The sequence below is a fragment of the Lampris incognitus genome, chromosome 4 (genome assembly GCF_029633865.1).
Source record: "Lampris incognitus isolate fLamInc1 chromosome 4, fLamInc1.hap2, whole genome shotgun sequence".
In the NCBI taxonomy this organism is placed as follows: domain Eukaryota; kingdom Metazoa; phylum Chordata; class Actinopteri; order Lampriformes; family Lampridae; genus Lampris; species Lampris incognitus.
This window is the reverse complement of record NC_079214.1, coordinates 39,698,681-39,717,201: the sequence shown is the minus strand read 5'-3', so window position 1 is coordinate 39,717,201 and position 18,521 is coordinate 39,698,681. Positions and strand designations below refer to the sequence as shown.

Genomic DNA, 18,521 nt, shown 5'->3' with positions numbered 1-18,521 from the left:
AAGAAGCCTTTGGCAGCAAACAGATTCAGTAGCAAATTAAACATTTGGGAATAAAGCAACTGGCCCCTGCTGATATTTATTGTGATCTGAAAGGCAAAACAGGCACGGTAGTCACTCCAACTCTGAAAAGGCTTTGTTTGGACCCAACTCGACTGCAGCATGCTTTGCAAGAGCTGCTGTGAAAGCCAAAGCCTGTCAGGACGTCCACCCACCTTGTCAGCCTGTCTCATGTAGCAGTACAGGATCCCTCTCATGCACTTGATGGCAGAGTGCTCCAACTCGTGGGTCCGCCCCATGTCGTCATCAATACGTCTGAACAAAACAGTGAACAAACAAACAAAATCAATGAAACACACCACAAATTGATATTTACAGTGCTTTCAACTTCATGGTTTCTTTTACAGGACAACATAGGCCTAAATGGACATGTCATTTTAAGGAACTTCCGCCTGTGAGTAAGACCTTTCCTTTTTTTAAACTGAAGCTTGGTAGAGCTTCCAGAACTGGCATCTAAAGCATGTTGGTACACGTATAGTATACATGACAATTATCTTACCTCTGCTTAAAGGCACTTTGTCAGTATTGGTTACCCCCACCCTTTTTCTCCCTAATTGTACTTGGCCAGTTACCCCACTCTTCCAAGCCGTCCAGATTGCTGCTCCACCCCCTCTGCTGTTCCGGGGAGGGCTGCAGACTATAACATGCCTCCTCCGATACGTGTGAAGTTACCAGCCACTTCTTTTCACCTGACAATGAGGAGTTTCACCAGGGGGACATAGCACGTGGGAGGATCATGCAAACAGGTGCCCCGGCCGACCAGAGGAGGCACTAGTGCAGTGACCAGGACACATACCCATATCTAGCTTCCCACCTGTAGACACGGTCAGTTGTGTCTGTAGGGACGGCCGGGCAAGCTGGAGGTAACACGGGGATTCGAACAGGCGATCCCCGTGTTGGTAGGCAACAGAATAGACTGCCACGTTGCCCGGACGCCCCCATTGGTTACTTAAACCAGCAACTTTTCGACAGCTAGGCAGCTTATGCCATGCTGCTAATTCATCTATACTGATTAGTCACTGGACATGTGACAGGTGTTACCCCCCAAAACCCCCTTAATCCACAAACACTGTTATTTGCAATAGTATTCCTCATTAAAAGCTGCAGATTATTTCATCCTTAACAGATGACTCTGTTTTGTATAGTTTCTGAAATATAACTTAACAACAGAGCTATATTAATGGCTTGTAGCTCTGCAGGAGCATGCGACACAAGCCAGTTTAGAACAAAACCCTATTCTACAATATTTCCAGATAAATGCACTCAAATAAAATGATCTGTCAGTCTGTATCAATCCTTTGACCACCTTTCCAATTTGAAAGATATTTAAGTGACTGTAAAGTCAAATGTGGATGAAGCAGCCAGGGAGAAAGTCAGCGCAGCTCTGGAGGGCTCTGATGGATTTCAGGGTCTACAACAAAGGTGAAAGTAATAATGACTCTGGGTATTGACGTGGGACAGCCAGGCCACTGAGGCGGAACTTCGTTTAAACTTAAGTTGTACAAAGAGCATTAAACACACCCATCTTTTAGTCGTGACCTTCCACATCAAAATTATCGACTGGACGACACACTTTTGATCGGCAATCAAAAGACTTCTTTCAGAGTTCTCCACAAAGCTGTCATTGTCAGACATCAACAATGAGCAGCATGCTCAACTTTCATAAAAAAAGTAATCACAAGCATGAATAACATTTTTTGTCAAGGATTAAACATCCATGTATGGATAAGAGCAGATGTTTTTAAAATGTCACAGTGACCAAAGCAGCCATCCTTTCTAAACTTCGCTGAGCATCCCACTTGGGCAAAACAGTTTATGGTGTTTTGTAGCCTGAAAATTCAATAAATGGCAAATGTAAGGCAATCACAAGAAAAATGTTTTAAAAACAATTTCTCAGGCTTTTCCCCCGTGATTATGGATTGTCTGCAACCATCGACATTATGAATAAAATTATTTGCAAATAAAATATGAACCATCTAATTTTAAGTTCCGTTAGAGTGGAATGTGTTTGCATTGACATTAACAACATAGTTACTGGGCAAGGTCATGGATTAAGCCTATTGTATTGGATTCTTTCTTGTAGAAACAGTTCTAGCTATGTGGGTTTCTGCCGGGTGCTTGGGTTTCCTCCCACCATCAAAAAGACATGCATGTTCGGGTTAATACTCCTGTCTGTGCCCCTGAGCAAGGCAATAGAAAGAAGAACTGGAGTGGGTTCTCGAGTGCTGCACAGCAGCTGCCCACTACTTCGAGTGTGTGTTGGCATGGATTAAATGCAGAGGATGAATTTCTTCATGGGGATTAATAAAAGTGCAACTTATCTTAGCTACTAATCTCCCAACTAAACCACATATAGACATGCACATAAATTAACACAAAGACACATACTGACATATTACAGGCACATAGAAAGGACAGAGGCATGCCAGACAGACATGTAAACACATAAATGTGCACGTACACATGTGCACGCGCGCACGCACGCACACACACACACACAAAACAACTGATCATGAAGTAAGTAATAGCTGCAGCCAGGCCTGTCAGATGAGAATCATCTTAATTAAATTCAAATTACAATTCTAATAGGAGGCACCCATGACTGATGACTAGGAGCTGCTGCTGGTCACATCACTGCAGCACACTCTATTTTTACTCTACTTGTACTCTCTCTCCCCTTAATTTCTCTTTATTTCCTCAATCTTCCTCACTCCTTGTATCTCTCCTCCAACATATGTCCTCCCTTGCACTCTCTCTCTCTCTTTCTCTCTCGTTCTTCAAGTTAGTTCCTCAAGTTTATTTGTAGCGGAGTTCCAGTTTCAGAGGAATTTACATTAAAACAGCCAAAAACGGGGAGATGTATAACAATGGATAACACCTTCTCTCACAATTTGGAGGAGAAAAATCCTCCAAAAAGAAAGAAAGAAGAAAGAAAAGAAAAAAAAACAGAATTTCAGGAAGTATTACTTGCAATACTAGCAGTACCATTCCATGTAACATAACCAACCAAGTGCCACAGAGCCATGGGGAAAAAAAAAAGAAAAAAAAGAGCTCTCATACTCAATGCAGGCAGACCGAAATTAGACACTAGGCCCAGAACATAAGAGCGTAGTGCTCACAAGGAGGACAACCTTGACCTTGCACTATGCCTGAGACCAAAAGGGAGGAGGTATTAAGTCATGAGCAAAGCTGACCAACTCAACGGTAACTAGTCAAATGATGGTGAGAACAGGTGGGTTTTTAGTTTAGATCTGAGAGAAACTTCAGAACTAGCCTGTCTAACGTCAGCAGGAAGACTATTCCAAAGGAAGAAAAAAAAAATTCTTTGCAACCTGCTGAATTCTTCTTGGCTCTGGAAATAGAGAAGAGGCCAAGAGGCCTGCATGTTGGTATCAAAGGGCCTGAGACACAGTTCATAAGACTTTACAAAGTCTAATAGATAAAACAGTGCAAGACCATGTAGAATTTCATATATTACCAGCAGAACCTTAAAGTTGACTGTAGCATGGGTAGGGAGCAGTGAGAGGTTAGAATGGGTTTAAGACAGCCAAATTTACTAGTTTCAGTAAAGATTTTAGGAGTGATATTCTGTCCCTTCTGTAGGTTCTTGCTGTATATGAGGCAGGCTGGAGAAAAGGACATAACAATAATCTTGTCTGGATGAAACAAAGACAAGAATGAGGGTCTCAGCACAAGTGATGGATAGGATATATCTGCCTTGGTGATTTTACCAAGGCTGCACCAAAATGTAACTCAAAAGAAAGGGCAGAATAAAAAAACAACAACAAAAAAAACACCTATATTATTTAACTGAGGAACTTCACTGACCAGCATATCTGTTTTGTCAAATGTAAGAGGTGCTAGGTGACATCCAATTTTGAACTGCAGACAAACAGCAGTCTCTGCATTTCTGAATCAGGTCATCTACAGGTGATTTAGCACCTGCTTCTCCACAAAGATGTGTTGTGAGTCGAGAGAGGGGTGACCGCTGTCCGGTCGCATCAAAGCCCCATCATGAATGGCCCTGCTCACCGACTGAAGCGGCCTACCCCGGTCCAACTGAAAGCTGCCGCACCATGGTATTGTCATGTCTAGGGGGGATTCTGACTTAAAGGCGTCCAGTCATAATCCCACATATGGTAGCCTTGCACCATTGGCTCCTCAGCCAAGCACACACACCAAATGCTGAACCTGCAGTTCCTCTCGTACTAAACAGGACCCCCCCCCCCCCCCCCAGGTTCAGGGATGGTCGTTCCATCTTCGTGGGGGGTACATCTTAAGTACAGCCTAAGAGCCATTTTACAATGCTGTGATTGCAAACATTCTCAAACCCTCTGCGAATAGTACACATTTCCATTGAAACTATATTTAATGGTCACGCCTATTTGCATATGAAACCGATCGTTGGTTTCACTCATTATGCAACTGTGTTGTTTATAAGGGTGGAGATATCTGCAGTCAGTTTAGACTGAAGAGGTCACTTTGATGAGTGATGAAATGCATTTGTAAATAAATGCTGTATCCAAATGAACTGATTCAACTTTCTTTGATTTTCTTACCTGGATTATTGAGCGTGCATAAAGACAACCTTTTTTAAGTATTCTAAAATTGAACAGAAGATTGGAGGTCTGTTTATAGTTGTTGAGTATCTTTTGGTCACAGTTGATGAGACAGTGGTGTATGGTCCGTGTGTCGGCTTGAGTCAGAGAGCCTAAAGCGTCTCTGCTACACCACGCAGCATCTCAGCAGCGAGTTAGCAGTTGGGACAAATCTGAGCGGTATTCCTGATTAACCAATGATATGTTTCTTCCTGCAGTGAGATTGCGGCCTGAAATACTCCAGACACACCGGAGCGAAGAGCAACAGCTTACTATAGCAAGAACTTTCCTCAAGTCAATGTTAATTTGAACCCGTGTAATGGTGATAAGGTAGTCTGTGGTTAAAGCATAAGTTGTATTTGGAGTCGATAAAACTTGTGCATTCAGCTCATCAGTGTCATAACATGTCATTTTCAAACACAGCCATGACAGTTTGGTGTTTGTGACCTCTGCATCAGCTTGCTCTGTCTCTGTAATGATCTCCCAGAACTTCCTGCTTTCCTCGCTCTCCATCTATGCCTTCAATATCATTCTCCATTCCTCTACCTTGCTTTCTCCCTGTCTCCCACTGTTCGTTCATCCTTTCTCTGCCTGTATGTCTCACTCTCTCTCTATCTTTTTCCTCCATTTATCAATCTCCCTCTATCTGTGTTGCCGCTCTCAATAGTTCTCTCAGTCATTTCCTTTTCTTCCTCTCCATGCCTGCAACTCCCCCCTGCCATATTTCCCCAATACAAGACAGTTTTTTCAGTCTTGAGAAACTAGTTTGTTTCCAACATCTGCGGTGCACAGTCACTGAGGGTTGCAGTCAGTGAGGGACAGACTCAAACGGTTTGGGGCTTCATACTGTCTCAAATTCTCTGTGAACTCCTTGAATTGGCAGACACTATGTGTTACAAAGGCAAGATGATCAAATCAAAGGGGCAGTGGGTAAGGATCAGAACAAAACAGCCTGGAACAAAGTAGTAAGGAAAACATATAGGGAAGAGCTCAAAATGTGTTTTTTATTCCTGTGGAGATGGTGTGTGTGTGGTGTAGAGGGCAGCATGGCTCAGGAGATACAATGGGTCATCTAGTAATCGGAAGGTCGCTGGTTCAATCCCCAGCTCCTACAGAGAGCATGTTGAAGTGTCCCTTGAGCAAGACACTGAACCCTTAACTGCTCCTAATAAGCAGGCTGGCACCTTGCGTGGCGCTGTCAGGCCAAATTGTGCCCGGGCTGCCAAAATGTGTCTGGGTGACGTCATCACAATGCAAATGTGACAGCTCGCATTCATTACCCTTTTTTTGGGTTGTTAGCTACCTAGCTAACTTGCCATTGATGTCAAAAAACATATAATAGCAAATATTGGATGTTTAATTTTAATGGAAAATAGGTTTATAGAACATCTTTATTGAAAATATCCTCCATGCTACATAACATTAGCTAGCTAGTTTGCTAGCTAGCTAACAAGGTGATCAACCAGTAGATGAACTTTTGCCTACAAGTATGCTTTTTTTTGTGCTTTTCGAAAAACATATCCTAATATAAACTATTGCACGTCAAATATAAAAGGTGACCCTGCGCATGTATTGTACGATGTAGCTAAAAAGAATGCATTATTAAACCTGCTTTTGCCTGCGATATTACGACTCTACGAATCACAGCGAGAGGAATGTCAGGAATGCGAGCTGTCATGATTACATTGCGATGATGTCACCTGGACACATTTTGGCAGCCCGGACACAATTTGGCCTGACAGCACTCTCCTCCAGCAGTGTATGAATGTGTGTGTGAATGAGTGAATGTGAAGCATACATTGTAAAGTGCTTTGAATGGTCAGTAAATGCAGTCCATTTGCTTACCTGTAAGCCAAAGCCATGGCCCAGGCACAAGCAGCACAATAGAGTGAGTCCCGGACCTTGGCATCCTTACAGGTGGAGCAGGTCTTCACAGGAAACAGGCCTGTGGTGGGACTCTGGTAATTCAGAATGGTCATCTTTACTAGAGTGTGAAAAAGGTTGCGAGAGAGAGAAGACATACGGAGGTTAGGGGATGTGTCAACTCCAAATGGTCCATACTAGGATACAATATTGGTGAGGTATAATATGCTATTGTCTCTACCCTTGTCTTTACTCTGCATAATCAAACTTAATTCAATTCAATACTGTGATTCCAACCATTCCGAAATCCTCTGTGAAGAGTACACATGGCCACTGAAACTCCAGTTAACGGCCACGCCCATATTTGCATATGAAATTGGTCGTTGGTTTCGGTCGTTATGCAACTGTATTTTTTATAAGGGCGGGGATACCTGCAGTCAGTTTACACTGAAGATGTCACTTAGATGAATGATGAAACGTATCTGTCAATAAACGTTGTATCCAGATGAACTGATTCAACCTTCTTTGATTAATTCACCTCACTTAAACTCACGAAAAAGCACATAAATTCAGATATGAGTCACTTTATGACTTATGTTGAAATGAAATTATTCAAATATTCAAAAGTACCTCCGTCAATAGTACTTTTTAAAACAACACACAAGTAGGAGGATGATAGGCTTGATGGCCGACATTGTGAGCATGCTCTGGGTGGATAACATATATTCAAATAAGGGCTCAAGGAGGAGTTGTAGAAAATCTGCCCTCAAAAATGTCCTCTTGTTACCCATAGTTCTCCTCTCAGCTCTCCTGCCCAAAATGTAAAATTATATTCAGACATCTGTATGTGATACTGGCCTATTGTTATGACTTAAACTTCTTTATACAATGTTGTTTAAAACAAAACCTAAGATAAAAGGTAATTTCTTTGGAAAAATAACAGGGCACTGGTGTGTTGGCAGTAATGCGGAAGGTTGACTACAGTGAAGACAAGCTAAGATGGACTGGGAGTGTTCGGGTTCATGTTTATCATTAGTGAGTGAGGACAATGGGTGAAAGGTCTTAATAAAGAACATGCGAACATATCTTAGCCTTCCACTTAATGTATGCTGAAATATTACATACTCAAACAGAGGCCCCCCGGGGGAAAATGATTTATCTTTTTCACAGTCACTCATATGCACGCACGCATGCATGCATGCACACACGCATGCACACACACACACACACACACACACACACCCCTCTTCCCCAGAGGTCTCCTCTGCGATGACTAATCTGTATGAAAGGAGCACTTCATTTTTCATCAGCACATTATGCTGGCACAAATGATAAGGACATTCATTCCTCATTGCCGTTTGCAAAAAAGGAAGGAGAGGGAAGGAAAGACAGAGAGGATGACAGGGGAGGTAGAGAAAGTAAGAACGATAAAGAAGGACAGAAAGAAGGAGAGAGATAGAGAGAAATGTATGTATGGGCATGAAAGAGGAAATACAGAAGATGTGTGTCTGTGGATCGTGATTGAAATGTGTGTGTCAGACAGAGAGAGAGAGAGAGAGAGAGAGAGAGAGAGAGAGAGAGAGAGAGAGAGAGAGAGAGAGAGAGAGAGAGAGAGAGAGAGAGAGAGAGAGAGAGAGAGAGAGAGAGATACAGGGGAGAGAGGGGAGGTGTGTATGTGTATGTGTGTGTGGGTCAATTGAAAGAGACAGAGTCACATTGGTGCTGAGATAAAGGGGTGATGGGGTGAATTAGGCAGCATATTAATAAACCCTCTCAGACAGTCCTCCACCAAGCGTGGAAATAATATGCATACACACACACACACACACACACACACGCACACACACACACAGCTGTATTACCATTCTTGTAAGGGCATTTCACTGACACATATTAAATTCTAACCAATAATGTTTAACTCTACCTCCAACTCTGACCTTAACTCTTACTGTTGACCCTTAAAGGGCTTCTTTTTGATGAAAGGACCAAAACATAACTTGTTTGTTGGCTCTCCTCTCCTTGAGAAGACATTAAATCTGACAAGAGAATTAGAACAAAGATTACAAATAATGTAAAGAAGTATGTAATACAGTTACATTAAAACTAAAAGTAAGGGAAAAACGTATTAAAAAGGCAAAAAAATCTACAAAAAAAAAAGGTACACGCATACACATTTTCCTCTCCCTCTTGGGCTTATCTCAGTGGATTTCAGATGTCAACCATTAATAGGGCAGTGCCTATGGGTACAGGCTAATTTTGGTTAGGCCTACATTAGTTTTGTAATCTGAAAGCCTTGTGAAATTGCTCATCATTATTAGCAGGCAAGACTGTGGTTGGGCATGAGAAAACTCTAGATTACATTTATTCATTTACTGTTTTTATGCTTGTCCCAAAAGGCATTGGGCACAAGGCAGGAAGGCATCTTACTGAACAGGGCACCAGTTCATTGCACAGAAAGACAAGGTATGTATGTGGTGGAGGCTTGTAGTTTTGCTGACGTACAAATCGGTCATCCAACCTGGGTATACAGGCAGAAGACTAATCGATCTTGTTGCTGGCTCTTCTAAAGTTTCCCTCAGGATAGCTAGTGCTCAAACTGCTGCAGTTTTATCTGATAAAGTCAATGATTAGAGCTGTTGGGGCTGAAACAATCTCAAACTTTTCTCAAACTTTAAATGGGTAAGCAGCCCAGCTCACTTGCTTGGAGCCTGGTGCAGAATGCAAGTGCCCAGTGGGCCATTTTTAGTAAGCAGAAGTGGAGCTGCAGGGTTCAACTGAATGCAGGGTTCAAGTGCATGATGCTGACAATCATCAGATCCAATAAAAAAGTTTTGGTTCATCTGGATGACAGGACGGTGGCCACTGAAGTTGGAATTCGCTAAGGAGTGTGCAAAAACTAACTTGCTTAATCTACTACCCTGGAAAGGAGATGGCACTGAAACATCAGGCCCATACCTGGCCGTCAAACCCAAATAATAAAGGGGCATATATCATGTGGAGATGAGCAAGAAGATCATCCATGGTTTGTGTAGGAAACAAAAAGTGTGAACCTTAGTGGAACTACCTGAATAATGGGCAACAGTGTAATTGAATGTAGATGCTAAAACAAGATGATAGTTACACACATACTTGCAGGGGAAATTGTTGTGTGACAGCACAATCCCTCAGGGTTGTTTGGAAGAGCTGCCCGGTTGGCATCCCAGCTGCAATGGTATAAAGATGAGAGGAATATGTCTACGCTGTGTATGTCTCTGCACAGTGATGGAGTGGCTTCCCCTTAGTGAACTTGGCCTGAGGGCTGGCCTTCGAATGTATCGGGTCTAATATCACAGAAGTGTGCTTCAATACAGAAAGCTACTGAGTAAAAGTCTTTGTTATATGTTCTGTGTATTTGAGAGAAAAGTTAAACATGTGAGAGAGAAAAAATGTATGCATGTGAGAGTGGAGTTCATATTGTAGCGTGTTCACATTCACCAGGGAGGTATAAGTGTTAGCATTATATAGTTGGGGGAGATGTTTTGCAGTTCTGGGGAGGTGGTACAATGTGGCTGGGTCGAGGGTTAATGCCCTGGTTGAAGGGATGTTTAGCAGGTTGGGGGGGTCCCAGAGTCCACCCATAGTGACCAGGGGGTAAATTTTGAATCCAGAGTTTTCTCCACCATGTGTGAGCAGCTTGGAATCACTAAGACTCGCAAAAAACCCCTTCACCCCCAGAGTGACGGGTAAGTGGAGTGGTTTAACTGCATCCTAACTGAACAGTTAGCTATCGAACATCCACCTATCAGCTCGACTGGGATATGCACTTACCCCTGGTCTTGATGGTGTGCCACTCTGCAGTCCAGGACTCCACTTCATGCACACCAGCCCTACTCATGTTGGGCAGGGAAATGAGGACCACTGCAGCACTGGCCTTTGGACGGGCCCTGAACATACTATCTGCCCCTGCAGGTTCCGAGCTATGCCAGGCAGATTCAGGACCATTTGGACACTGCACATATATACGCCCGGAGGCAACTGCAGAGTGCAAAGGTGTGGCAGAAAAGGAATTTTGACCTCCATGCCAGGGGGCAATACTTTGCAGCCAGGGAGCTAGTTTGGGTCTACGTACATCTCAACCCAGAAGAAGGGCAGGTGTCCTAAACTGGACAGCCACTGGGTGGGGCCTCGCCTGGTCTTGCAGCAGCTAGGAGAGGTTGTCTATTGGCTACAAATCTATAGGGACACAAAGTGGCACTACACAATGACTGGCTGGCACCATGCAGGGGCTCTACAATGCCTCAGATGACTGGAGGGGTGGAGAGAACACCCGTGTTTCTTGCTGTGACATCTGTGGAAGGGGGGGGGGGTTGTAGCAGCCAGCCCTGATGACAAAATAAGCGGGACCCAATCTGCTGCCCCAGTGCCCAGCTCACCTGCTTGAGGATGAGGCAACCCCCAACCAGAGCTAGGGGAGGACCGACCAGGGGACAGAATGCCTAAAGGGTGACCAAGGGGGCAGTGAAGAACTCCTCTGAGGTTTAGAAACTTTGTCCTCGGGGTCATGGACTTTAATTGGGGGGGGGGGGGGGAGTGTAGCTTGTTCAGGTTCACCAGGGTTTGTTACATAAGTAACATAAGTGTTCGTTGTATATAGTTGGAAGAGACATTTTGCAGTTCCAGGGGGGTGGTACACTGTTGCCAAGTCAAGGGTTAGTAGGTCAGGTCTATGGAGAGAGAGACAACTTGTGAGTCGGGTTTAATGGCAGTGTGTATGGCATGGCTGTTGCCGACAACTGCTGTGAATAAAGCAATGCTCAGTTGTAAGTTTCGAAGTGGTTTTTTTTTAATAGCGGTGAATGCTACAATATGTATGCTAGTACAATTTTTTTATGTATGTGAGAGTTGAAACAAACATATGTATGTGATGGAACATGGTCTATGTGCAAGTGAAAATATATATGCATTATGTATGTGAGTAACTATAGCATATGTGAAAGTATTAATTTATGCAAGTAAAAGTGAAAATAAAGGTGCCAGTATATGTACGATTATTTATTGGCTTTTTGTCCCCCCTATTTTCCCCCCACTTGAACTTAGCCAATTACCCCGCTCTTCCGAGCCGTCCCAATCTCTGCTCCACCCCCTCTGCCAATCCGGGGAAGGCTGCAGACAACCACATGCCTCCTCCAATACATGTGGAGTCACCAGCCTCGTTTTTTCACCTGACAGTAAGGAGTCGCCAGGGGGACGTAGCACGTGGGAGGCTCACGCTATTCCCCCCAATTCCCTCCCCGCCCGAACAGGTGCCCTTGACCGACCAGAGGAGGCGCTAGTACAACGACCAGGAAACATACCCACATCCAGCTTCCCACCCTCAGACACGGCCATCTGTAGGGGAAGCCTGACCAAGCCGGAGGTAACACGGGGACTCGAACCGGTGATCCCCGTGTTGGTAGGCAATGGTATAGACCGCCAAGCTACCCAGATGCCCGTACATTAAAATTTTTAAATTATACATGTATGGAAGAACCGGATCGAAAGAAACATGGGACGAAAGTAACATGGCGATTTTCTCCGGGCTCATACATGTCCGATATGCCTAACTGCATCAGCACGTATGCATGCAACACTTAATAGAACTGCGAAACATCACATAGATACGTCATTCTCTTGCAGTTAAACCCAAAAAAAACATGGTAAGTAATTTCACTCAAGCAGTATTTTTTTGAATGACAAGTTGTGTTTATTGTTTCATGTGTCATGGTCATGATCATTTGACAGATTACTTAGTACTTTAACACATCCTGAAGATCGCCATATCAGATTTTTCCAGTATAGAAGTGAGTAAAATGGTAAATGTACTGCATTTATATAGCGCTTTTCTAGTCTAACAGCCACTCTAAGCACTTTACAGTGTATGCCTCACATTCACCCATTCACACACTGATGGTGGAGGCTGCCATGCAAGGTGCCAACTTGCTCATCAGGAGTAGTTAAGGGTTCAATGTCTTGTTCAAGGACACTTCGACACACTCTCCGCAGGAGCTGGGGATCGAACCAGCGACCTCCCGATTACTAGACAACCCGCTCTACCTCCTGACCAATGCCGTCCAACTGTCAGGAGTCATTGTTGGGACAAAAGTAACAACGAGTGTTTCTTTCGTCTTGTCGCTGATGCGGTCACACTGTGTGTTACAGCATTTGTTAAAACGTGTATGTCACAATGAATAAAAAAAGAGAATTTGTTAGTAATACAGCAAATACTGTTAACACTGTTAACTGTTAAGGCATCATTGATTGTTTGGCACTATGTTCTAGAAATGAAATTTAGTAATTTTTATTAAGATAAAGGACATAATATGTCTGGAATTACATATTAACATGGACATCGTCAGGTATTTTTAATAAAAACAAGAATAATATAAACAATTCAAGTTTACACCATTGCATTACTTTTGAACCACCCATGTGTTACTTTCGTCCCGACTGACGGGGTTGAAAGTAACAATGTGCACCTTCCATTCAAAGTCCAGTTATACCGATGTTGTTCCACATTTGTACAAAAGAAGTAGCTGGTATTGATAGAATACACGAATTGTTGATCACAACAAAAATTAGTTATTAGTTTCTGTGTGTAACGTTATCTTTTAAAATGATGTTTATCTGAAAGTGTTACTTTCGCCCCAGTTCTCCCCTACAGTATGAGATTTAAGTATACTGTACATGTAGTCGGCAATCCAAGATGAATTATGGGCTACATGGCCCCTCATATAGTCATGTTGATGACTTCCATATGATGGACGTATCTCTGCTTACTGGAGGCCGTTCCAGACATTGGATCGAAAGTGTATTATTTGGGGGACACAGGGTGCCAAGGCTGTCTGTCTGTCTAATGACTGCAACTACAGCACAAAGGAACATGATGATGAGGCAAGTTCTGCAGTGTTCAACTGTGTTGTTCTTCAGTGGTTTGACTGGTAAGGATAATGTGGACTAATACAAAATATGAAACTGTTTTGCGCTAGGATTTACAAACATGACAAGTATTAACAACCATTTATATACTCAAAATGCAGTGCCACTCAAGTTTAGCTATCATATACTATCAGTCCCATCCTTAAAATGTGTTAGAAATGTATTTTAAAGTGTAAAAAAAATATCTCGAGTCCAACAAATCATTATGTCAACATGACGAGTACTGGAGTGATAGTGTTTCAAATGGAGGCTATGTGAAACTATGGATTGGGCCTAAAGTAAAATTCAAAGTCATACAAACAAAATAAATGGTGCAAAAAGCCATCTTGATGCTGACAAATATGCATATTGCTGTGAATAAGAAATGTAAGCAAAAATTTAGAGGTAATTACGGATGATCAGCTGTGGCGACCCGTAACAGGAGCAGCCGAAAGTAGTAGTAGTAGTAGTAGTAGTAGATTTAGAGGTAATTAATTTTTGTCAACAGCTAACCACACAGGTAGAACTTGTCTGAGGTTCTCAATGAGTTCTACAAATCAGTTCTGAAAAAACCCTTCTGATATTCAACAGTTTCAATTTGATTTCAACAAAGCACATATTGTCGATAACCTAATTTGCCTGTTCATGGAAAAAAAGCTCAGGCATGGGTTCAAACTTGAGACAAATGATTAAAAAATGCAGTAAATTAAATTTACTGTAAGACAAAAGTATATCGACCTCTCTCTCCCTCTCTTTTTTTTGGGATTCAGCCTCCTTTTTCTTCTGCCAATTCGGGGAGGGCTGCAGACTACCACATGCCTCCTCCGATACATGTAGAGTCGCCAGCCGCTTCTTTTCACCTGACCGTAAGGAGTTATGCTAGGGGGACGTAGCACGTGGGAGGATCACACTATTCCCCCAGTTCCCAATCCCCCCTCAACAGGCACCCCAACTGACCAGAGGAGGTGCTAGTGCAGCGACCAGGACACATACCCACATCACATCGTAAATTCCTAATTTTTGGAGTTTACCACTGGGAATTTGGGCTATAGTGGTGAGTCCAAGTCGTAAATACAAATCAAACTCAGGCAACTTCAATGACATCAAAGTTTATGAGTTGTCATATAGACATGGATGCACATAAAATTGGCTTGACCTTTTTGTTCACTTGTTGGAAGAGCACACAATCACCATGCAGGATCAATCCCAGGACACCCTTGCAGTGAAGCAACAGTGCTAAGTACTAACCCACTGTGCAGTCCCATATTACTTACATCAAGATGCTTGCTCAAAAAATCGGGTCATCTTGATTTCATAAATGAAAACTCAGTTAATGTTAGTTTACTTGCAACAACAGCCTCGTTTTGCAACTTAATTCAAAGTCAAGTTTTCATCTGCAGTGAACAAGGACAGAAAGGCCTTTTTTCCACACCTGTGGGAATTATCCTGACATGCACAGCATGAGTAATGAGAGCCCAAAATGTGCTTCATTTTCAAACTGCAAACCCACAGAGTGGTTCTCTGGATGCAAATCAACTGTTGTTGGGAGATTTCTGTCTGATCATCAATCAAGCTAATGTCCCACTAAATCAGCAGATAATGTTACAGGTGCACACAGACTGCTCCTTACAATAGGCCATTTCACTGCATTGACAGGGCACAGGGAGAAGAGAGCAGGGACAGAGAGTGAGATTATTAAGATTAGAGAGAAAATAAAGAAAAGGGGAGGAAGACGGATTGAACAGAGGAAGAAAGAAAAAAAAATGAAAGAAAGATGGTGTGTAAGGGAGGGATGGGGAATCAAGAATAGTGTAGACAAGATTAACACAATATGAAAAATAAAACACCTCAGACAGTTCTCTGTGGCGCTCCCCTTCACAAATAATGAGACAGAAAAAAGTTGTTTTCCCCATTTCTTAATCGGTGTGAGCCAGGCGGCGGACTGATAGCAGCCTTCTGCCTCCAGCATTATCAAGAAGTAGTCTGAGTCAATGAAGTGTGGCCACATTACCACATGAATAAGAAACCACAGAGAGGGGAGGGAATGATTATATTAGAGGGACCACTCAGGTTGGACGGTTTGGAGACAAAACAAGAGAGGCAAGATTAAGATGGCTTGGACATGTGTGGAGGAGAGATGCTGGGTATATTGGGAGAAGGATGTTGAATATGGAGCTGCCAGGGAAGAGGAAAAGAGGAAAGTTTATGGATGTGTTTATAAATGTGGTGAAGGAGGACATGCAGGTGGCTGGGGTGACAGAGGAAGATGCAGAGGACAGGAAGAAATGGAAACGGATGATCCGCTGTGGCAACCCCTAACAGGAGCAGCCGAAAGTAGTAGTAGTAGTAGTAGAGAGGGGAGGGAGGATGCAAGGGCAAAAAAAAACCAGATAGAGGGAGAGAGAGAGAGAGAGAGAGAGAGAGAGAGAGAGAGAGAGAGAGAGAGAGAGAGAGAGAGAGAGAGAGAGAAAGAGAGTGACAGACAGACAGAGAGAGACAGAGAGGGACAGAGAGGACGTTAATTTTATGGACTGATGAATTGCAAAAGGTGGAGTTAACCTTATTTTGATGCATACCCTTTTCTCCATAACAAAAAAAAGACCAGTATTTGACAAGAGTTTTCATACTTCTGTCTATGACATAGTGGGGGAAGTTTGTTTACAAAAAGAAAGAATGGGGAAAACGCACCATTTGATTTGCTGTCCCCCCCCGAAACTGAAAGAGGGCAGGTATTGGCCGGCTGGTCTGGGAGCCAGCGATAACAATGTTGGCTTTGTTTCCAACTGGAATTGGATGTACACTTCCAACAGCAATTAAACGGGGGCACATTGCTGCTGTGTTTTCCACATTTTACAATTTGATCAAGACCGCTCTATAAAGCTGGAGGTTTTCAACGCAGCTGATGCTGGAAGCAATAATAGCCCACTCCCAAACAGATATTACAATGAGAGATACATGGGTATAACCACATCTGCATGCATGCATGCACGCACACACAAACACACTCACACACACAAACTTGCACACACACCCTAATGAGTTCCCTGTCCTCATCACAACAGACCAATGGGGTGTGTCATGTCTGCCAGGAGTGCGTTCATCTGAGAAAATGGTATGGTCCAGCCTAGACAAGACACATTCTCACAGGACAGACAGAATAGCAGGCTTTGGTTAACACACAGCCCATACACCTAACCTTGTCTTAAGGCCAATTGCCCTTCAGTTTATTCATTTCAAAGGTTAGAAAGGAAGCCACGACAATTCACACCGCAATGATGGGGCCTGTATTCTTTACAGTTTCCTTGTAGTCTGGTTATCAAAACTATTTTGTGATGATTCCTAAGTTAAGAAAGAGAAAGAAAATTTCAAAATTAAAGTGACTGAACTGGACATGAAATCAACCTCAACCAGACCCAAGTTAGTGATATGTATGTCTTGTTGGCAAACTGACCAATGCCATCTTTGATAACACTGACAATTTCCTCTTCCTGTGGGTGGTTTAGTAAGAATACACAAGAACTTGTGTGAGAAACAAAACTTTTTTTCTTCCTTTCAACTATTAAAAGAAACATTTTCATACTTTAACACCCTATGTTGGGGAAAATCCATGTTTTATCTGCCATAAAATCCCAATGTTTGGATACAGTTTTTAATATCATCAATAGACCATCCCCCCACACTGCAACGGACCATCAACTGGCTGAGGACCTAAATGTGTTTTACTGCAGGTTTGATAAGCACACCTTCACACCCCTCACCCTCTCCAGCCACAATACACAACCAACTGCACTCCCTGCCAGCCACTCTCCCCTCCCCACCAAACCCCGACCCACACTCAGGATCTGTGTTGAGGATGAGCACCAGCTCTTCCAGAGACAGAAGACCAGGAAGGCACCGGGCCCAGATGGCGTGTCACCCTCCTGTCTTAAAGTCTGTGCTGACCAGCTGGCCCCCATTTTCACAGTGATCTTCAACAGATCACTGGAGCTGTGTGAAATCCCCTCCTGCTTCAATGCTCCACTTCCTTGGTCCCCAAGAAACCCTGTATCACAGGATTAAATGACTACAGGCCCATTGCCCTAACGTCTGTAGTCAAGAAATCCTTCAAGAGACTGGTGTTGGCCCACCTGAAGGAAATCACAGGCCCCACGCTCGACCCCCTGCAGTTTGCCTTCCGAGCGAAACAGGTCAGTGGAGGATGCAGTCAACATGGGATTGCACTACATCTTCCAACAACTCAACTCCCCAGGGACATACGCAAGGGTCCTGTTTGTGGACTTCAGCTCAGAGTTCAACACCATCATCCCAGATATCCTCCACTCCAAACTCACCTGGCTCACTGTACCAGCCCCCATCTGCCAGTGGATTGAAAACTTCCTGGGGTGTCTGGGTAGCGTAGCACTCCATTCCGTTGCCTACCAACACAGGGCTCTTCAGTTCGAATCCCCGTGTTACCTCCGGCTTGGTTGGCCGTCTCTACAGACACAATTTGCCGTGTCTGTGGGAGGGAAGCCAGATGTGGGTATGTGTCCTGGTCGCTGCACTAGTGTCTCCTCTGGTCAGTCGGGGTGCCTGTTCAGGGGGAAGGGGAACTGGCGTGATCCTCCCACGTGCTATGTCCCCCTAGTTAAACTCCTCACTGTCAGGTGAAAAGAAGCGGCTGGCGGCTCCACATGTATTGGAGGAGATACATATGTGGTAGTCTGCAGCCCTCCCCGAATCAGCAGAGGGGGTGGACCGGCAACCGGGACAGCTTGAAAGAGTGGGGAAATTGGCCAGATACAACTAGGGAGAAAAAAGGGGGGGGGGACTTCCTTAAAGACAGGAGGCAGCTGGTGAGGCTGGGCAAAAATCACATCCAGCACCCGGGCAAATAGCACTGGTACCCCCCAGGGATGTGTGCTTTCCCCTCTACTCTTCTCCCTCTACACAAATGGCTGCACCTCAGGTGACCCATCTGTTAAACTCCTGAAGTATGCGGACGACACAACAATCATTGGCCATATCTGGGATGATTACGCATGTGCATATAGACAGGAGGTTGATCAGCTGGCCCTCTGGTGCAGCCGT

At 43.8% G+C, this 18,521-nt stretch overlaps 1 protein-coding gene across 2 annotated transcripts in view; it reads right to left on the bottom strand.

Annotated features, from left to right (window-relative positions):
* Positions 1-18,521, bottom strand: part of phkb (phosphorylase kinase, beta) — a 164,156-nt gene that overhangs the window by 139,913 nt on the left and 5,722 nt on the right. For both annotated transcript variants that reach the window (XM_056278286.1, XM_056278287.1), the window contains 2 exons: positions 6,501-6,639; positions 213-312 (listed from right to left, as the gene is read on the bottom strand). In XM_056278286.1, coding sequence (XP_056134261.1) covers positions 213-312; positions 6,501-6,639 — 239 coding nt within the window. The remainder of the gene's footprint in view (positions 1-212; positions 313-6,500; positions 6,640-18,521) is intronic.